Raw genomic sequence first — 22,442 nt, forward strand, 5'->3', positions numbered from 1 at the left:
CTGATGCTTCTCATCTCTCTCCCTTCTTATCTGTCCCTCTCTCTGACTCTTTCTCTCTCTCTGTCAAAAAAAAGAAAAAGAAAAAAAAGAGAGAGAAAAGAAAAGGATGACCCAGGATTCATATTGAAAAGCAACTGTACAGCCATGAAAAAGAAGGAAATTTTACCTTTTGCAGCAGCATGGATGGACTTAAGAGATTACTATGCTAAGTAAAATAGCTAGGCAAAGAAAGACATGTATTATATGATCTCACTTATATGTGGAATCTAAGGAACAAAGTGAACCAAGGAACAAAATAAAGGCAGAGGTGGGGTCACAGGGACCAGAGGGACAGCAGTCAAAGGGAAGGGAGATGTGGGGATGGGATCAGAGAAGGTGAAGGGATTAGTGAAATTATATATACATAACACAGAGATACAGATAACAGGACAGCAAATCCCAAAGGGAAGGAGGAAGGAAGTTGGGGGAGGGAGAAAAAGGGGGTGTAAATAGGGACACAGGGGTAGGGGTGAGGGTGTTATATTCAGTGGGACACTTGAATCCATGTTAACACAATAAATTAAAATTTTAAAAAAAGTAAAGCAACTGTAATAGAGCAAAGGTTTTAGAGAAAATAGAAACTACTGAAAAATAGCAAGTGAGAGGAAGCCTGACCACTGGCAGTGCAGTGGATAAAGCGCCAACCTGGAATGCTGAGCTCCCAGGTTAAAAACCCCATGGTTGCCAGCTCGAGCACAGGCTCACCAGCTTGAGTGTGGGATTGCTGACTTAGAGCATGGGATCATAGACATGATTCCATGGTCGCTGGTTTGAGCTCAATAGTTGCTGGCTTAAAGCCCAAGGTTGCTGGCTTAAGCAAAGGGTCATTGGCTCAGCAGCAGCCCCCTGACCTGGTCAAGGCATGTTTAAGCAGCAATCAACGAACAACTAAAGTGCCGCAACTATGAGTTGATGTTTCTTATCTCTCTCCCTTCCTATCTCTGTCTCTTGCTTTCTCCCCCAAAAAAAAAAAAAAAAAAGAAAGGCAAGTGAGAGGAAGATGGTGGATTTTAGATTATGTATTAGCAATAAAAGTGGTAAAAGGGTGGTAGACTCTAAATATATTTTGATATTTTGAGGGTGGAGCCAAAAGTTTTGCTATCAGACTGGATGTGAATGTGAAAGAGAAAGCAGAGACAAGGATATTTTTGGTTTTTTTGGCCTAACAACTGGAATGATAAAATTGGCATTTGCTGTCCTGTTATCTGTATCTCTGTGTTATGTATATATAATTTCACTAATCCCTTCACCTTCTCTGATCCCATCCCCACATCTCCCTTCCCTTTGACTGCTGTCCCTCTGGTCCCTGTGACCCCACCTCTGCCTTTATTTTGTTCCTTGGTTCACTTTGTTCCTTAGATTCCACATATAAGTGAGATCATATAATACATGTCTTTCTTTGCCTAGCTATTTTACTTAGCATAATAATCTCTAAGTCCATCCATTTGCTGGGAAACAGGCTTATGGAATAAGGTCAGGAGAGTTCAGCTTGGACACACTGTAAATTTGAGATGATTATCAGACACCTAGGTGGAGATGCTAAATACACAGTTGGCTACACACTGGATTTCAAAGAAAGGTTGGAATGGAAATAAATTTGAAACTTGTCAGCCTCTAGATGTTATTTTTAAAGCCATGAGACTGGATGAGATCACCAAAAGAGTTAAGTGTAGACAGAGTATGTGTAGATAGAGGGAAAAAAAGGTCCAAAGACTGAGTCCTGGGACAACACACTACTTAGAGGTAAGGGACAAAAGGTCCTGAGACAGTACACCATTCAGAGGTGAGAGACATAAAAAAGAACCATCAAAGAAAATAGAAAGGTAAGAAGAAAACCATGAGTGTGGTATCTTAAAAGAAAATGAAGAAAGTGTTTCAAGGAGGGATAAAATGATCAAATTGGGTCATGCTGCTGATTGGTCAAGATGAGAACTCAGAAATAAACCAAACCAGAAGGATATATGCACAAAAGTCTTCAAAATGGCAGTGTTTATTAAAAGAAGAAAACTATGACAAACTAAACTTTTCCCAATAGGAACTAAGTAAATAAATAAACTTAATGGGATATTACACAGCTACTGCTTATGATAAATTATTCCATGTTTAAAAGTTTGAGATATAATTAACTGATATTATACAATTACACCCATATAAAAATAAATACTTAAAAAAATTAGACTAAAATATGGTGTTGGAGTCACAGGATTATTAGTAGTTTTTTCTTTACTTTTCAAGTATAAACAAAAATACAAAAACAAAGCTTTCCATAAAATGCTGGCCTGGAGTGTCTATTAACGTTATATAGAGCCTGACTCGTGGTGGCACAGTGGATAAAGCATCGACCTGGAATGCTGAGGTCGCCAGTTTGAAACACTGGGCTCGCCCGGCCTAGTCACATATGAGAAGCAACTACAAGTTGATGCTTCCAGCTTCTACCCCCCCTTCTCTCTCTCCTCTCTCTAAAAATCAATAAATAAAATCTATAAATTAATTAACTAAAGTTACATAGTTTTGGGCCCTGGAAAGGTAGTTCAGTTGATTAGAGCATCGTCCCAATACGCCAAGGTTACAAATTCAATCCCCAGTCAGGACACATACAAAAATAAACCAATGAATGTAAAAATAAGTAGAAAATCAAGTCAATGTTGTTTTTTCTCTCTCTCTAAAAAATAAAATTATATAATTTTGTATATACACTTGTCTTATCTACAAAAGCAAAGGCTGAAGATATAGCAATAATGATATAAAAAGTCAATTATTTCCTCATTTAAATAAAAGAACTAGAGGGTTTAGATAATTAGTCAAATTATATATCACTTCACACTTATGTCATTTGTATAGGTCACATTTTTCTCTAAATCATGCTATTTTGCACTTAAACTGCTGGAACAGAATGAAGGTATAATGTACATTATTGATACTGAGATTATAAGGGAACACTACTGTCTTGAAAGATAAATAGTAAAACCTCTGATTTGAACAAACTGAAATTTCTCAACCTCCATCTGCATCTAACCTTCTAGTTACAGATGTATTAATAGATATTAGAGATGTGTGTGTGTGTGTGTGTGATCCTTCTATTCCCCCTAAAACTCAACTCTATATAAAACTATTATAGCCAATTCTTCTGGCACAATACTTTATCATGTTCCATATTTTTCCATCAAGTCCACATTTAACACATTTAAGGTGAGAATGATTATATAAATTTTGTGTCATATCTTGATGTAGGCAGATGGCTGGAGATTAGAAAGCTGCTCTGACATCTCTTTTTATTTATTTATTTATTTATTTATTTATTTATTTATTTATTTTTCTTCCAAAGTTAGAACTGGGGAGGCAAACAGATTCCCGCAGGCACTGGACTGAGATCCACCCAGCACGCCCACCAGGAGGTGATGCTCCATTGCAGCTGGAGCCATTCTAGCGCCTGAGGCAGAGGCCATAGAGCCATCCTCAGCACCTGGGCCAACTTTGCTCCAATGGAGCCTTGGCTGCGGGAAGGGAAGAGAGACAGAGAGGGAGGAGAGGGGGAAGGGTGGAGAAGCAGATGGGTGCTTCTCCTGTGTGTCCTAACCAGGAATCAAACCCAGGACTTCCACACACCAGGCTGATGCTCTACCGCTAAGCCAATGGCCAAGGCCCTAACCCAAGACTTTGGTGCAGACTTTGGAACGCCAAGTCCTGCAGGGGCAGAATACTGCCCCAGCAAGCACTGATAAGATTGTTTAAAGGAAGATTCTGAACCTTTTAGCCATTTCCTGCATACCTGCAAGGTTTAGTTAATCATCCTTCTCTGTTTCTGAGCCTATGCTCTGCTAACTTGCTTACTGATTAAAGAAATAAATATATATGATGAGGCTGCAGAGATCTGGGCTCTCAGTCCAAGAGGCTGAGAGTCCCCTATACCCCATCTTTTCTTTATGTGTGCCTTGTATTTTTTTCTTAAGTCCTGCAGCTCCTTCCTTTTGTGCACACCCATTGCCAAGATCGTTTCTGCGTCCTGATAAATTGCATAATGCATTTTAAGTGTTTCTTAATATATTCAAGGTAAGGTTAATGAATAGTGTCAGATACTGGGGCTCTACACATGTATGTTACATTTTACTTTAGTTATTTTGGAAATAATTTTCCTAACATCTTATTGCAATGTAATGTGACATATAATATAGAGTCTTAAAGGTACTAGCCACAGAACAATTGTACCTTAAATCTACCAGTTCCTTATATAGGATTTATTTTAATTTTTGAAAACTTTCCCACTGACTTGAATGAGAAAGAGAGAAAGGTAGGGGGTATAAGAGGAAGGGGGGCAGGAGGAGGGGAGGGGAGCAGGAGGAAGAGAGGGAGGAAGGGGAAAGGAAGGGGGAAGGGGGGGGAGAGAGAGAGAGAGAGAGAGAGAAGAAGAAGAATCATCATCATCAACTCGTTGTTCCATGTAGCTGTTCCATTTAGCTGTGCACTCACTGACTGCACAACCTGCAACCTCAGTGTGCTGGGACAATGCTTTATCCACTGAATCACCTGGCCAGGGAGATTTTTTTTTTTTTTTTAATAATTTTTTGAGCCTGACCAGGCGGTGGTGCAGTGGATACAGCGTCGGACTGGGGTGCGGAAGATCCAGATTCAAGACCCCAAAGTCGCCAGCTTGAGCATGGGCTCATCTGGTTTGAGCAAAGCTCACCAGCTTGGATCCAAGGTCGCTGGTTTGAGCAAGGGGTTACTCGGTCTGCTGAAGGCCCATGGTCAGGGCACATATGAGAAAGCAATCAATGAACAACTAAGGTGTCACAATGAAAAATTGATGATTGATAATTCTCTTCTCCGTTCCTGTCTGTCCTCTCTCTGATTCTCTATCTCTGTAAAAAAAATAAAAAATAATAATAATTTTTTGAGTAGGTGGATAGTATTTCAAAAAAACAGGATAATAGGTCTATAATTTGAAGGACTTCCCTGTAAAATGTGCTATACTTGGAATGTATCCTGAGAAAACTATATATAAAAAGTCAATGATCCTGACAAGGTGGTGACACAGTGGATAGAGAGTTGAACTGGGATGCTGAGGGCCCAGGTTCAAAAGCCCAAGGTCACTGGCTTGAGCGCAGACTCACCAGCTTGAGCGTGGGATCATAGATATGACCCCACAGTAGCTGGCTTGAGCCCAAAGGTCAATGGCTTGAAGCCCAACATCGTTGGCTTGAGCCCAAGGTCACTGGCTTGAGCAAGGGGTCACTTGCTCTGCTATAGCCCACCCCCCCATCAAGGCACATATGAGAAAGCAATAGATGAACATCTAAGGAGCCGCAACAAAGAACTGATGCTTCTCATCTCTCTCCCTGCCTATCTGTCCCTCTCTAACTCTCTCTCTGTATCTGTTAAAAACAAAAAAATCTTCAATGAGAATATATTCAACAAGTTTCAAAATATATTCAAATTTTTTGCCCCTATAAAAACATGTGTTTTAGAAGTATTCTGATTACAATGTATCTCCATAAAAAACGGTTTCAGCCTGACCAGGCAGTGGCGCAGAGGACAGAGCGTCGGACTGGGATGCCGAGGACCCAGGTTTAAGACCCAGGGGTCGCCAGCTTGAGTGCGAGCTCATTTGGTTTGAGCAAAGCTCACAAGCTTAGACCCAAGGTCGCTGGCTTGAGCAAGGGGTCACTCGGTCTGCTGAAGGCCCGAGGTCAAGGCACATATGAGAAAGCAATCAATGAACAACTAAGGTGTCGCAATGCACAACGAGAAACTAATAATTGATGCTTCTCATCTCTCCGTTCCTGTCTGTCTGTCCCTGTCTATCCCTCTCTCTGACTCTCTCTCTGTCTCTGTAAAAAATAATAATAATAAAATAAAATAAAAATAAAAAAAGGCTTCACCCTGGCTGGATAGCTCAGGTGCTTAGATCATCATCCCAAAGCACAGAGGTTGTGGGCTCAATCCCCAGTCAAGGAACATACAGGAACAGATCGATGTTCCTGTCTCTCTATCCCTTCCTGTCACTAAAATCAATTAAAAAAAAAAAAAGGGCAGCCTGACCAGGTAGTGACACTGTGGATAGAGTGTTGACCTGGAATGCTGAGGACCCAGGTTCAAAACCCAGAGGTCACCAGCTTGAGCGAAGGCTCATCGGCTTGAGCAGGGACTCAACAGCCTGAGTGTGGGATCACTGGCTTGAGTGTGGGATCATCAATATGACCCCATGGTTGCTGGGTTAAGTCCAAAGGTCGCCGGCTTGAGCCTAAGGTCACTAGATTAAGCAAGGGGTCACAGGCTCAGCGGGAGCACCCCCTTCAATGAACACATGAGAAAGCAATCAATGAACAACTAAAGTGCAGCAACTATGAGTTGATGCTTCTCATCTCTCTCTGTCCCTGTTTGTCTGTCTCTCTCTTTGAGAGAAGATGCAGAGATTGTTGGCTCGGGCTGAGAAAAAAAAGCTGCCAGCAAAAGGGATGTCCTCACAGATGCCCTCTGTCCTGCAAGCAGATGTTAACACTGTCACCACCCTGGTGAAGTACAAAGAGGCCCAGCTGGTAGTGACTGCACACAATATAGGTCCCATTGAGCTGGATGTCTTCCTACCTGCCCTGTGCCATGCGATGGGGGTTCCCTACTGCATTATCAAGGAGAAGGCCAGGCTGGGGCATCTAGTCACAGGATGACCTGTACAACCATTACCTTCACACAGGTTAACTCAGAAGACAAAGAAGCTCTGGACAAATTGGTAGAAGCTATCCGGACCAATTACAACGACAGATATGATGACATCCACTGCCACTGGGTAGGCTACATCCTAGCGCCAAAGTCAGTAGCTCACACTGCCAAGTTGGAAAAGGCCAAGGCTAAAGTACTGGCCTCCAAGCTAGGCTAAATGTGTACTGTTGAGTTTTCTGTACATAAAAGTAATAAAAATTCTCCTTAAAAAAAGAAAAGACTGGCCCTGGCTGGTTGGCTCAGCGGTAGAGCATTGGCCTGGCGTGCGGGGGACCCGGGTTCGATTCCCGGCCAGGGCACATAGGAGAAGCGCCCATTTGCTTCTCCACCCTCCCCCCTCCTTCCTCTCTGTCTCTCTCTTCCCCTCCCGCAGCCAAGGCTCCATTGGAGCAAAGATGGCCCAGGCGCTGGGGATGGCCCCTTGGCCTCTGCCCCAGGCGCTAGAGTGGCTCTAGTTGTGACAGAGCGACACCCTGGAGGGGCAGAGCATCGCCCCTGGTGGGCTTGCCGGGTGGATCCTGGTCGGGCGCATGCGGGAGTCTGTCTGTCTCTCCCCGTTTCCAACTTCAGAAAAAAAAAAAGATGCCAATACTACCCAAAGTCATTATAGATTCAAACAATTCCTATCAAAATTTCAATAAACTTTTGCAGAAATGGAAAAGAAAATCCTTAAATTCTTTTTTTTTTTTTTTCTTTTCATTTTTCTGAAGCTGGAAACAGGGAGAGACAGTCAGACAGACTCCCGCATGCGCCCGACCGGGATCCACCCGGCACGCCCACCAGGGGGCGACGCTCTGCCCACCAGGGGGCGATGCTCTGCCCATCCTGGGCGTTGCCATGTTGCGACCAGAGCCACTCTAGCGCCTGAGGCAGAGGTCACAGAGCCATCCCCAGCGCCCGGGCCATCTTTGCTCCAATGGAGCCTTGGCTGCGGGAGGGGAAGAGAGAGATAGAGAGGAAAGCGCGGCGGAGGGGTGGAGAAGCAAATGTGCACTTCTCCTGTGTGCCCTGGCCGGAAATTGAACCCGGGTCCTCCGCACGCTAGGCCGATGCTCTACCACTGAGCCAACTGGCCAGGGCAATAAATCCTTAAATTCACATGGAATTGCAAGGGGTCCTAAATAGCTAAAATAATCTTGATTTAAAAAGAACAAAGATGTGGCCCTGGTCAGTTAGCTCAGTTAAGAGCGTCATTCTGAAACAAGGTTGCAGGTTTGATCCCTGGTCAGGGAACATACAGGAAGCAACCAAAAAATACACGACTAAATGAAGCAACAAATGCTTCCCTTCTCCATTTCCTTTCCTCTCTCTGTTTCTCTAAAAATCAATAAAATATCGTCCTGCAGTGTTCTCCTGGAGCGCATAGGTTGCTGGTTCAATTCCCTGGTCAGGGCACATACAGGAGCAGCTCAATGTTCCTGTCTCTCTCTCCCTGCCTCTCTCAAATTAAAAAAAAGAAAAGAAAAAAATGGAGGATTCCCATGTCCCAATTTTAAAAATTACTAAAAAGCTACAATAATCAAAACAGTGTGGTACTGGTACAAGGACAGACTTATAAACCATTGGATAGGATTGAGAGTCCAGATAGAAATCTATACATATGTGGACAACTGATTTTTTACAAGAGTGTCAATTTCACTCAATGGGGAAAGAACAGTCTCTTCAAAAATTGTGCCGACACAACTGGATTTTTACATACAAAAGATCCAAGAATGTTGAGTCCCTACCTCAAACCATATGCAAAATTTAACTCAAAATGAATCGGTGACCTAAGCATAAGAGTTAAAACCATAAAACTCTTGCCTGATCAGGTGGTGGCGCAGTGGATAGAGCGTCAGACTGGGATGCGGAAGGACCCAGGTTCGAGACCCCGAGGTCGCCAGCTTGAGCGCGGGCTCATCTGGCTTGAGCAAAGAGCTCACCAGCTTGGACCCAAGGTCGCTGGCTCCAGCAGGGGGTTACTCGGTCTGCTGAAGGCCCACGGTCAAGGCACATGTGAGAAAGCAATCAATGAACAACTAAGAAGTCACAACGCGCAAGGAGAAACTGATGATTGATGCTTCTCATCTCTCTCCGTTCCTGTCTGTCTGTCCCTGTCTATCTCTGCCTCTGTTAAAAAAAAAACAAAAAAAAAAACAAAAAACCATAAAACTCTTAAGAGAAAAAAAAAAAGTAAATCTCCAATGGCCTTAAGTTTGGCAATGGATTCTGAGATATGACACCAAAAACGTATATCGATGACAAAAAAAAAAGGCTAAATTAGATTTCATCAAAATTAAAAGCTTTGGAGAGACATCAGTATCATGGTAGAGTAAGACCCTTTTGTATCTTCTCTTAAATCTTTAACTAGTTAAGACATTTATAGCCCAATAAAGCTTTTCCACTCAATAAACTAAAACAGTTGAAATATTTACACATCAGTGTTTCTGAAGATGTGCATATGGAACATGTAGGGGAGGCAGGCAGGGAGAAAGACAAGGGCAGTGTCACCCACAAATACAATTCCCTAGTTGCCCATGGCTGAGCCCATGGCTCCAGCAAACACAGAAGTGGTGGAGGAGTTGGGAGTGTGTAGCTACCACACAATTGCCCAGAAGAAGGTAGGAGGGACAGAAGCAGCAGTGCTGCTCAAGAAACCAGGCAAGGACATCACAAAAAAAAAAAAGAAAGAAAAAAAAAGAAAATTACAGGCAAATATGAACAGATGCAAAAATCCTCAACAAAATATTAGCCAATTGAATACAGGAGCATCTTAAAAGAATTATACATCACAATCAAGGATTCATTCCAAGAATGCAAGGATGTATTCATTTACTATTAACTAATAATACCACTGGTTTTCCTCACACCATAAGCAAAAGTGCTATAAGTACTATAAACATCATGCAGGCTTACTCCCTTACTTTACAAAAGAAGCAATTAACCCAAAGTAAACAGCTAGTGGTACCACTAGCAAGGAATTCAAATTTTTCTAGCTTCCAATTCTAGTTGCCTGTTTGACTTAGTAATTAACTACTTTCAAGGATAAGCAAAGCCTGGGAGAGTAGCAATATGAGAAAATCAACAGGGGGAGGAGTAGCACTAAGAGGAAAAACAACCTGGGGAGATTTAAAACAAAACAAAAAACATCTAGGGAGAAGTGAAGATAGAGAAAATATAGAATCAGGGATATGCAAAGTCACTAAAGTCAGAAGAGAAAAGTTCCAAGAAAGGGATGACCAAAACTCTCAAATTCAGTAGTAAAGTCAGAGAATGAGATTTAAAAGTGACTGAATTTGGCAATTAGGAAGTCACTGCTTACCTAATAATATATACATTGCATGAGGGGGGGGGGGGAATTAAGGAGTTGAGAATAAGGAAGTGAAGAAGTGTTCAATGCTCTTTAAGAAGGCTGACAAAGAAAAACATAAAAGAAGACTGAAGATCAGTTAGAAAATCCACAAGAATATAGTCTCTTTTCTTGTACTGAAGAATACTTACAGGAATTTCTCATCCTGAAAGGTAGGCAGAGAGAAAAAATATACTACTAAAGGTCTGCAAAATTCCTACTCTTGTATCAAATAGCATGAGATCTAATTCTCTTTTATAAAGTGATACAGGCTATGAGATGGTTGGGGGAGGAGGCATACCTCATATTTTTCTTTGTATCCACTAACATTTAAAAAAAGAACTTTGAACAAAGGAAGCACTAAAAAATGTTTGTCCACTGGACATTTTAGTTCTCTTTCCATATGTTATCTATACTATTAATTTTCCCCTACCCTTCCAGCTGCTCCCATAGGTGCATACTGGAACAGAAACTTGGTCTGTTCAAACACTACTATATTAAGTGCAATTAACCCTTTGAGTAGTGGGTTTTTTTCATACTCACTGACCCCCAGGAGTGAGTTTTTTCAGTTAATAGTTTTATTAACTTAAAATCATGTTTGTTTGATAACCAATTTATGGAGACAAAAAGAACATACATTTGCTTTTTTAAATGTTGCCTTACACATTTTTAAAATAAAATTTTTTGTTACAATCCTACTCTGGATGGTCAGGAGACAGTAGGACATACATAACGTTCATATCCTCATATTCAGAGGGTTAGGAGAAAACAAAAAATGTTGTGTTCTAATAGTTCTGGTAAGGCCATGTATTCTAAAATGTACATACATATCATTTACTTACAGGCGTATTTCCTTTTTTATCTTTTTTTTGCTCCTTTTTTTTATTGATTGATTTGAGAGAGAGAGGCATTCATTTGTTGTCCCACTTAGTTGTGTGTTCATTAGTTGCTTTCCAAATGTGCCCTGATCTGGGACCAACCACCAACCTTGGAGTTTCAGGACAACACTCTGACTGAACTAGCCAGCCAGGGCTTACAGGCCTACTTCTAAATTCACATAGACTACACATATATTTATATGTATTCTTATAATCCAGCAGTCTTAGCTGTCACATCCATCTCACAAACAACAAAAGTTTAAGAAAAATAAAATCAAGTCTATTACTCTCAAAATTCTACCAATGTTATCTGCTTTGCTTCTGGAAAGAATTCAAAGACTAGCCTGACCTATGGTGGCGCAGTGGATAAAGCGTCGACCTGGAATGCTGCGGTTGCCGGTTCAAAACCCTGTGCTTGCCTGGTCAAGGCACATATGGAAGTTGATGCTTCCTGCTCCTCCCCCTGTTCTCTCTATCTCTTTCCTCTCTCTCTCTCTCTCTCTCTCTCTCTCTCTCTCTCTCTCTCCCCAATAAAAATGGAAAAATAAAATCTAAAAAAAAAAAAAAGAATTCAAACACTAGGCCATTCAATTACACAGGGGAAATAGTTCGGTAATAAGAGAATCTCTTCAACAAGTGTAAGTGTTAAGCAAGGCAGTCAAAATCCATGAATTCCTAGACATCATAGCACTTATATTTAATTTTTCCCAGCAGACATCAATCAAATCAAAATAGAATTCTTCTTTGGTGGACAGAAATTTAATATATGCAACTGATCCACCTGCAGGGCTCCATGGAATATTAATTTGTAACTAAAACCTAAACATTGTTGTCTAATTTAGTTTAGCACTAATTCTCTTATCAACAATTCTCATCCAAATTTACTAAAAGTAGAACCAAATTTAATAAAAGTAAAAACTTGCTTCTACTACTAGTAATTTTTCTTTTTGGCAGAAGGAAAAGGAAAGGGAAAATAAAATGGTCAAAATAAAAGTACAGGCCAAATGAACATATATAATACTGGGTGATCAAAGCACTTTTCATTAAATAACAGCCCTGGATAGTTGACTCAGTGGTTGAGCATCGATCCAGCATGCAGAAGTCCCAGGTTCAATTCCCAGTAGAGCACACAGGAGAAGCAACCATGTGCTTCTCCACCCCTCCCCTGCCCCCTTCTCTAGCGCTCTTGCTATTGCTCTGTCTTCCCCTCCCATAGCCCAGGCTTGACTTATTCAAGTACATCGTCCCAGGGTTCTGAGTATGGCTCCGTGGAGCCTCTGCCTCAGGTACTAAAAATAGCTGGGTTGCAAGCATGGCCCCAGACAGGGGTTGCCAGGTGGATCCCAGTTGTGGCACATGCAAGAGTCTGTCTCTGTATCTCCCCTACTCTCTCACACAGAAGAAAAGTTATAATAAATAATATTATATAAATATATTGTCTTTAAGACTAATAGGCAAGAAAAAAATTATGCAAATGTTAAAAAAGAGAAAGGTTTTGGTAATTACTTAAAGCATAAAATAAGGAATGCTTGGTACAAATGTTGACTAAATAAATTATAGGTTATAATTAGCACAAAAGTAAAAAATAAACTAAAGTAAAACCAGAGAGAAAGAATCTTAAATCTAACAGTTCTCCAACTTTATAGAGTATAAAAAATTTACCTTCGGAATGTTTGTTTAAAATGCAGATTCTTTTTTTTTAATTACTTATTTTAGAGTGAGAGGAAGTAGGGGGAAGAGAGAGAGAAACATCCATCTGTTCCTGTATGTGCCCTGACCAGAGATTGAACCCAAAACCTTTGCGTCTCCTGACCAAGCTATTCGGCCAGAGCTAAAATGCAGATTCTAGATTTTTAATTAATTTATTTATTTTTAGAAAGAGGAGAGAGAGAGAGAGAGAGAGAGAGAGAGAGAGAGAGAGAGAAAGTGGGGGAGGAAAAGGAAGGATCAACTCATAATTGCTTCTCATTTGTGCCTTGACCAGGCAAGCCTGGGGTTTCAAACCAACCACCTCAGCATTCCAGGTCAAGGCTTTATCTGCTGTGGCCCCGCATGTCAAACTAAAATGCACATTCTAAAACTCACTGTTCATAAATTCAGATTAATTGGTCTGAGGTGGCACCCAGGAATCTGCATTTTAAACATAATCTAGTCCAATCCCATAATATTAAAACTGAGAAAACTTTCTTAAGTAATCTATTTGACTAGAATCATATAGAATCCAAGTTCATTAATTCAAGACAGGGGTCTTCCCACTACACCTCTTAAACTACTTTATAGTTGAAGGAACTGGGACAAAGAAAGAACAAATTACTAATCCATTATTTGAGTAAATGAGCAAACTTAGAATACTTCCTGGCTCGAATTTCTTTTTATTAGTCATTCATTTAGTATTTCTTTTTTTTTTTTTAATTTTTTTTTATAAAGATTTTTTTTTATTATTATTATAGCGAGGGGAGAGAGAGAGAGAGAGAGAGAGAGAAGGGGGGAGGAGCAGAAAGCATCAACTCCCATATGTGCCTTGACCAGGCAAGCCCAGGGTTTTTTTTGAACCGGCAACTTCAGCGTTTCCAGGTTGACACTTTACCCACTGTGCCACCACAGGTCAGGCTCATTTAGTATTTCTTAAACATTTTATATGTGCATAGCAAGATGGTAGATTACAAAACAATTTAAGATCTAAATTCTGTCCTCTACAAGCAATTATCAGTTGGGAGAACAAGGCAAATACATAAAACTGTATTCAACAGCAAGGCAATATATGAGTAAATGCCGTAAGTGGTTTGGCCAAGTATAAAATTTACCGATTTACACTGACTTCACTCTGTACCTTTTATAGGTAGTTAGAATTCTATTAATTACAGAAAAACATAATTTCTTCTCTTTCGCTGTTAAGAAAGTCTACCATTTAGTTAAAGGAAGCTGTTGTCCTTATGCAAAATAAATCTCCCTCTCTCCCCCACATTACATACACACATAGTAGCACTAATATCACTATCACCACATCATCCAAAATGCCAGGATAGCTTTTGTAGAGATCAAAGTTGGTATAATTTTTATGCAAAGGCCTAATTAAGAGTTTCACTCTAACCTGACCAGTGGTGGCATAGTGGATAGAGTGACAACCTGGGACACTGAGGTCCCCAGTTTGAAACCTTGAGGTCGCTGGCTTGAGTGTGGACTTGCCAGCTCAAGCATGGGGTCATTGGCTAGAGTACAAAAAAAGATTGCTGGCTTGGAGCCCAAGGTCACTGGCTAGAGCAAGGGGTCACTGGCTTGGAGCCCAAGGTCGCTGGCTAGAGCAAGGGGTCACTTGGCTTGACTTGAGCCCCTCAGTCAAGGCACATATTAGAAGCAATCAATGAACAACTAAAATGAAGCAACTATGTACGAGTTGATGCTTCTCATTTCTCTCCTCCCTTCCTGTTTCCCTCTCTCTCTCCTTCACTCCTTCCTTCTCTCTCTCTCTCTCTCTCTCTCTCTCTTTAAAAAAAAAGAAGCCTGACCAGGAGGTGGCACAGTGGATAGAGCGTTGGACTGGGATGAGGAGGACCCAGGTTTGAGACCCAGAGGTCGCCAGCTTGAGCGCGGGCTCATCTGGTTTGAGCAAAGCTCACCAGCTTGGACCCAAGGTCGCTGGCTTGAGCAAGGAGTCCCTCGGTCTGCTGAAGGCCCACGGTCAAGACACATATGAGAAAGCAATCAATGAACAACTAAGGTGTCGCAAGGAAAAACTGATGATTGATGCTTCTCATCTCTCTCCGTTCCTGTCTGTCTGTCCCTATCTATCCCTTTCTCTGACTCTCTCTGTCTCTAAAAAAAAAAAATTAGAACTAAAAAAAAAGAATAAAAAGAGAAGCTCCCTTCCTGGACTATCTTCCTGATCATATGTGGTAGATTAAAGGTCTTGTTTCTTCATTCCCTCATAACAGTATTATGCATACATTTAATACCATGGCCTCATTATAGGCAAAGTATACTTTGGGCTTGGCCAATGAGATGTTGTTATAGAGCTAGAGTCTGGAAATGGCTGTTGGTGGGATTGAGCTCATCCTCTTATACTTCTGTCACTGCAACAGAACAAGTTTTTCCACAGAGATGTTTACCCTTCCCTCCAGCCTCAGACAAGTGAAGCAGAATAAACACTTATTGTTGTATAGCACTATGATAGGATTGTCAATTATTATTCAGCAAAAGCTGACTGAATCCCAATATTTTGAATCCAAACAAGACTGATTACTTACATAAAGCAGTAGTTCTCAGACTTTTGTGAGAACTTCTGAAGTTTAAGTTTATAGGTCCCAGAGAGATCCACTCAGTACATCTAAACAATGGGGCCAGGAATATGCATTTTATTAAGAAGCAAAGGTGATTCTTTTGCAGTGCCCACATTTTGAGAAACACTAAAAGAAAGATTACTAAATTTCCAGTTCCTAAACAATATTCATAAACTGCTCAAGAACACTAACTAAATAGATGAATATTGCTTGAGAATGTGTGTGTTCATAAAGAGATGCATGTAAAACTAAAATCTAGTCAAGTGAATTATTTCAAATGCATAAAGAATAAGCTGACATTGATGCCGATTCAGCCATGGACACATCTGAACCAGCCAAGGAGTAGGAGGATTATGATGTGATGCAGGACCCTGAGTTCCTTCTAAGTATCCTGGAGACCCTTCCAGGTTTGGATTCCAACAATGAGGCCACTCAAAATGCCACCGGCTCCCTGGCCTCCCAGGTGACCAAGGATGGTATGGGAGTTGGGAGTGAATCTCCCCAAAATGGGCCACTCTGGCATGCAGATTATTTTCATCTGAAAACAAAGCCCAATAAACTCAAAAAGAGTTTGTTAACTCCCCTTACCTGCCTAAAGAGATTCAGATAGACTCTGCTTCAGGAAGGGAATCTTAGCATTTTTCATCTTAGCACTTAGGAATTGCCTACCCCCCTCTCCTCCTTAGTTCAAAATAACATATACCTCATTCCACCTCACTGTCCTCAGAATTTTCATGCTTATGTGAATTCCCTGCATACACATATTAAAATTTCATTTTCTCCTGTTAATCTGCTGTAAATCATTTGAATTATTCAACCAGCAGAAGAACTAAAGGGTTTATAAAGGGAAAGTTTCCTAGGTCAAGCAATGGCAGGACAAGAAGGAAAAGGACAAGAACTAAGACTGGAAGTGAAGAGTAGCTAAGCCTGCTCAGAGGGGTGCACAGAGTTATGTTACCTTATAATCACTACAACCTAAATAAAACTTGGCAACTTTTTTCTCAAGAAAAATAGTTTTTTCTACAGAAGCTAACCCTTAATAAGTATGCCATTGTATTGTACCTTTTTAAAAAATAAATAATTCATTTACAAATGAAACAAGCACATATTTTTATAAATTCTAAGGTTTTGCATACCCATTGTTCTTAGAAATAAGGAATCCCAAAATTAGACCATGACCCCCAAAGAAGGATATGGTATCAGTACATCTTCCAGTATTTTTTCCTTTTGGCTGCACTATTTGCACCTGTTTGATTACATCACTGAATCTATGTATTGTATCCCCAACTCTACAAAAGCCGTCTTTAGTCACTTTGCACTTAATGAAACTGCACTAGCTACTCCAATATTAAGCAAACTTTTACACATTTAGAACTGTGATATTTGCATAATCAGAGCAGTATAAAGATCATGTCAAACATCCCTGCTTCTTTGCAAAGCCTGATCAGGTGAAGGCTCTACTCTAGCTCATGTTCCCAATTAGAGTGAGAAGTTGTTATCAATAATGTTGTAGGTAAAGATGCAGACTATAATACTGACTCCACAATTTACTGAGTGTTGAGTTATTTAAATTCTCTGTGCTTCATTTGCCCTCTCTGTAAGAAGACCATAATTAAACCTGGAGTACAGAATTGAGGATGAAATGAGAAAATACATGTAAAGCTATTAGAATAGTTGCTGGCACAGAGCAAGCACTCAATACATACTAGTTATTATTATTATTATTATTATTATTATTGTTATAGCTCTGAAATCCAGCTTCACAAATGTGTGTAACACTAAAGAAAAAACAAGACCAAACCACTTTTTAAGCAGTGATTCTTTCAGTCCATCCTTTTTAAGGGACATTATTCTAATATTTTGATTACCAAATAGAAATTAAGTTTATTTTAAAAATCAATGTTCATTCTCTTACTTTTATCAGTTCTGATCACAAAATAAGGTTGAAAATAACAAAAACACTGAAAAGTCTATACTCGAGATTTCTGCTCTTAGAATGACTGCTTAAGCTTAAGGCCTTTTACTCTACTGTTTTACAGGAACCACATGACTTATGGCTAGAGAATTTAAATAGCTAAACCAGTATAAAAGACATCTAGTAAAAAAAGAAAATCATTTTTATCCCAAAAGGAATTGTAATGATTAAGAATATTAAAATGTTTCCAAATATATTCAATTCAGATGTTCAAGTTATTTTAACATAATTAAATTTATTATGAACATAATAGACATTAACCAAAAATATCAAAGCACAAGAGGAAACTTCAAATTTTCTTTCAGTATCTTCCCAATGCAGATTTTTAAAACAGAAATAAGCAAGCAATCTGTACCTAATATGGTGATGAGAAATTTACTGAATATGAAAAATACACTTATAAAAATAAAAATAATTGAAAAACTGTCATGTTGTCCTTGACTCATTTTTAAAGAATCTATTTGGCCATCCTAAACCAAATTTAAGACTTATATGTACAGTTCACTCCTGAAAATATCTAAAAAAAAAATACCTACAATCAAAAGACTAATTGAAAAATAATTGCAAAAGGAACATGAGGCTTTTTCTAAGGTGTCTGAGAACTGAAAAGAAAATATTCCAAGGAAAGGATGACTACCATTTCTCTTTAAGATTCAGTAAAATGACAAAGAACTTTCAGGACTCCAATCTCCTAGAAGTCTGATGTGAGGTCAAAGTTGTTTCAATGACAGAACAGCCAATAAATGCCAGATGACTAAATGTAAAGAAATCAAAAACCACTTTTATACCCAATAGTGATTCCAAAAGCATATAAAATATCAGTGTCCAGACTGAAAAGATGTAAGTTTAACTATTAAAATACTTTGGAACAAAATAACATTAATGATAATAATAATTTAACAGTCTTATACAATGTATTAAGAATTTCACAGTTCTGGCTTCCTCAACATTTTATTCAATTCATTCAGTAACATTTTTGTATAAGGAAAGGAACATGGAGTCCCAAAGAGTGATCTAAATCTAAAAATAAGACTCAAGTGTGTGCTCTATGGTTGATGTTCTTTTTACTGTAAGCCAAATCTTTATATTAAATAGTCTACAGCTCTATTTCCAAAGATCTCATAACAGACACGATCCACTGGTGATTAAAATATTATTTTTAATCCTTGCATTACCTCACAGCTAAAAATGTCAAGAAACCACACCCAATATGTCCTTTTTCCCCCGTGGGAGGTGTGAGGGGGTGGGAAAAAAGGGAGTGGGGATTCAAAACCACACGAAAACATAAAAGGTTATTTCCCTGGAAGGATCCGGAAAGGAGCGCAGGTACACGGTCGCGGTTCGCTCCACAGCGATCGGGGGACGCATCCAAGGGCGAGCGCAGGCCTCGGCCTCTGCGCGCTCCCTCCCTCGCCACCCTCCGGGGAAGTGGCCCGAACGCACCAGCCGGGGCTACTCACCGGCCGCAGTGCTGACCAGCAGGACGGTCCATAGTAGCGAGGGCGCCCGCCAGGGCCGCGGCAGCGAGGAAGTCATCCCTGGGTCAGCCAACAAGCAGAAGAGCAGAGAAAAGAAATATGGAAAGTAAACACGGGCGGAGAAACACGGCCGGGAGGCTTGCCTTCTTTCTCGTCTGACTTACCCGGCCTGTATTACAATGCAGTTTGAAAGGACAAATGGCAGATGAGAGGACCTAGCTGCAGAGCTCTCATTCCACTGCAGGAATTCCCTTCATTTCTCTCCCTCGCAGCCGAGGGGGCTCACTCGCCTAGGACCGGGTGCCTCAGCCCCCCACACTGAAGGCATGTCCGTGGGGAGAAAGAAGCAGGGAGACAAGGAGCAAGCCCCGCAGTTATTTTCCTCGTAGTTTCACGATATCAAAAAAATACCCAGATCTAGGAGGAAACATATCCAGGGTGCGGAGGGGTGGAGAGCGGGGGTTCGATGGGGGAGTCGAGGATCGGAACTAGTTCCCGACTGCCGGGAAAGGCGAAGCCCGGCGGGCGGCGGCGGCGTTCGGCGGCCCGAGACGCATCGCCCGTGGCTCCGGGAGGGCAGGATTCCTTTTTAAGTTTCGCTTCGCTGCTTCCTTCACTCCGATTTCGAGAACAACAAATCCGCTTTTTCGAATGGATCGAAAAAGGTGTCTGTCTCCATTGACAAAACCACAGCTCCAAGCCTCTGCGGAACAATCCAACGAGCTTCTGGCTCGAGGGCTGAGGGGCAGTGGGGAGCGGGGGAGCGGAGGGGTCGGCAGGCTGGGCCCCGTGCTGCCCGAGCTCCCAGCGGGCGGAGGGGAGGTGCCGGGAGGCTGCCCTTTCTAGCCCTCCCGGGTGCGTTCCTCTCTCTCTCTCTCTCTCTCTCTCTCTCTTTCTATCTCTATCTTTTATTTATTGCAGCCGCTCGATCTCGCTTGAGGTAAATTCCACAAAGTCTCGTCTTCGCCCGTCAATGGCTCCTGGAAGTAAATCACAAACCCCCGAGGAAGCCACTGCCGCCGCCGCCGCCGCCGCCGCCTCGTTCTCCCGCAGCTCTGGGCTCCAGGCGGAGCTCCAGCGTCGGGGGCCGAGGGCGGGGGGCGGCGGGAGAGCGGATGTAGGTTGCTGGGGAGGGGAGGTGGACAGCCAGGCGGCGAGACACCCAGCACCCCTCCGGGAAGCACTTCCAGTGGCTCCGAGCAGACCAGACACAAAGGGGGGAGTCGCCGCAGCTGCCAGTCTGCGGCGCTCCCGGTCACCGGAGTCGCCCCGCCTCCGCCTCCGCCTCCGCCTCCTCCTCAGTCTCCGGCTCTTCCCGACCCTGTCTGTCTCCGGCCTGTGGTGCAGCGCGGGAGGTGGCGGCAGCGACGGCGGCGGCGCGAAGAGGAACGTACTGCGCCTGCGCGCTCGCGGCCTCGCCCGGCCCCGCCCCTCGCTCCCGGGTTCTCTTAGACGCGGCGGGAGCGCGCGGCTTGTCTCACCCGAACTAGCGAGCGCCGGGTGGGGCTAGAAGCTGGTAGTATGGGCGGAAGTGGCCTTTCTGCTTCATACACGCAAACCTTCTATAGGCGCACATTTGGGATTTGCGGGGGTGTGTGTGTGTGGGTGTGTGTGGGTGTGTGTGTGTGAGAGAGAGAGAGAGAGAGAGAGAGAGAGGTGTGTGTGTGTGTGTGTGTGTGTGTGTGTGTGTGTGTGTGTGTGTGAGAGAGAGAGAGAGAGAGAGAGAGAGAGAGAGAGAGAGAGAGGCAGGCCACATTGTCCAGCGTTTGGCAAACTCTTCAAGCTGGGAGATTTAGCCCCTGGGTGGCGTCGCGGTCTTTTCCGCGATTCGGAGTAAAGCCTTGAGGGGCAAAACTGCACCTATTGTTTTTTGGTGCCAGAGCCTGCCTCTCCATAGTCGTAAGAATCCAGACGGTCACGCCTTTCCCAGAATCTTGGCCTCCTTGGTCTCCCCTCACTGACTAAAACAAAAACCGGAATTAGAAAGACCACCCCTAAATTGATATTTTTGCTCTTATCGGCGTCCTGCTTCCCTCCAGCACCCATTCCCGTAGCCCTGCTTGTTCGACAGAAATACTGAACATTTGAAAGGATACAACGCCAGAAAAAAAACTCATCCTTCTAAAATTCTATACACTATCCTGCTGTTACTGTGCATATTTGTCTATACAGCAACGTTTCCACTATAAGGGTGTGTCTTTATTCATGAAATTTGGAGGCTTTAAAAGCTTTCTAGGACAAGGGAAAGAAAATTGCAATACGGAGTTGCTGCTTCAGGTTAGAGTGGAATCAAATCTTCGCACCCCAGGAAACCACAATGTCCTGTGGAAGCTTCCTTGAATCTGGAAAGGATCGGCTTAGTAGAGTTTTGTTTCTTTGTTTGTAAAATCCCAAGCAGCCAGGATTGGTGAAGAGACTTCTCCCCCTATTCCGCCCTGTAGCCTTTAAACACCCCTGGGGGATAATGCTGACTTGGGTGGGATTTTGCTGGAGGAGAAGGTGATGTGCGTGGCGTGCGTGGCGCCACGATCCGAAGTCTGGATTTAATTCTTAGCTACGAGGTGGAAAATTTGCGTGGGAGGGCGATCTTAGAGGTGAAGTCTAGCCTTCCTTTCTACTGAGCAGAAGGGTTATTCTGAAAGCTGGTTTCGCTGCTCTTTTCCTTCTGGCCAGGGGCAGTTCCAAAGATACATTAATAGAGATACTGGTCTCTGCTAGATTATTCAAGTCCCCTTTTATCTCTTTATATGAACATCAAGTAAATAAATCTCTGCATTCCTTAAACTAGTTGCTGTTATCATACTAAATATCTTCCATAATTAGAGGTTGTGTAATACCAGCCCAGGGTTCTCAGACTCTCTTTAGTGGAAATATTTTCATACAGTATACCCTTCAGGCAGAGAGCAGTATTTCAAAGTAAAATCCCTTTTTTTAAAAATTAGAATGCTCATATGCTTTAATTCGTTAGCTTTATTACTATATTTTGTTTTGCCCAAGAGGCCTAAAATAAGAAACAGTTATTGTTTTACTATTTGCCTTTCAAGAAATCAGATATAACACTCAGAGAAATAGGATTTTAAGTATGTTAAGGTACAGAAAGTTTATTAATGGATAGCTTACTGTTTTTCATTCTCAAATTGGGATCAAGTACTTGATTATTCTATTTTTATTTGCATAAAAATTTTCCTAAGAAACAATAAGCACCCTTGTACATATTGTAAATATGTGATAAATTATATAAAAAAGAAAGAGACCTAGAAATTTTACATTTAAAAAATAAATGATACTAACTTGGTAGGAATAATTAGTAGACAACCAGATAAGCAACCCTCTTCCACTTTTATTACTCCATGGAGACATAGCTGTTAACTCACTATGAGAAAGAACATGAGAGAAGAACAATCTGTCTTGGCAAACAATCTGTCCACTAAGACAAGACAGTTCATGCTGGTGAAAACAAAGAATTGGCAGGGCCAGCCAAGTTTGTTATCTGTACTAGTCAAGGTAAACTAGGTTTTAACAAACATCTCAGCAACTTACAAGTCATCTGGTAGCCTATCACAGTGGGGTTCACTGGGCAACAGACCCTAAAAACTCAGATTTTCATGCAGGAGGTTATTGGGTAAAGCTCTCAAGAAAAATCTCTCTGAAGATGGAGGTTCACAAGATCAGGCAGAGGGGGAAGTTGAAGTGCAACACAGTTGCACAGAATTAACCAATTCTGCAGAAAGCACTGAGGAATGTTCCTTC

At 41.8% G+C, this 22,442-nt stretch overlaps 1 protein-coding gene and 1 pseudogene across 1 annotated transcript in view; one reads left to right on the forward strand and one right to left on the reverse strand.

Annotated features, from left to right (window-relative positions):
- Nucleotides 1-20,050, reverse strand: part of BMPR2 (bone morphogenetic protein receptor type 2) — a 174,307-nt gene extending 154,257 nt beyond the window's left edge. The window contains exons 1-2 of the mRNA XM_066346290.1: nucleotides 18,857-20,050; nucleotides 18,675-18,752 (exon numbers count right to left, since the gene is read on the reverse strand). Coding sequence (XP_066202387.1) covers nucleotides 18,675-18,750 — 76 coding nt within the window. The 5' untranslated portion in view covers nucleotides 18,751-18,752; nucleotides 18,857-20,050. The remainder of the gene's footprint in view (nucleotides 1-18,674; nucleotides 18,753-18,856) is intronic.
- On the forward strand, nucleotides 6,444-6,913 carry LOC136378694 (large ribosomal subunit protein eL8 pseudogene; annotated as a pseudogene).
- Nucleotides 20,051-22,442: the final 2,392 nt, after the last annotated feature.

The sequence above is a fragment of the Saccopteryx leptura genome, chromosome 7 (assembly GCF_036850995.1).
Source record: "Saccopteryx leptura isolate mSacLep1 chromosome 7, mSacLep1_pri_phased_curated, whole genome shotgun sequence".
NCBI classification, from domain to species: Eukaryota; Metazoa; Chordata; class Mammalia; order Chiroptera; family Emballonuridae; genus Saccopteryx; species Saccopteryx leptura.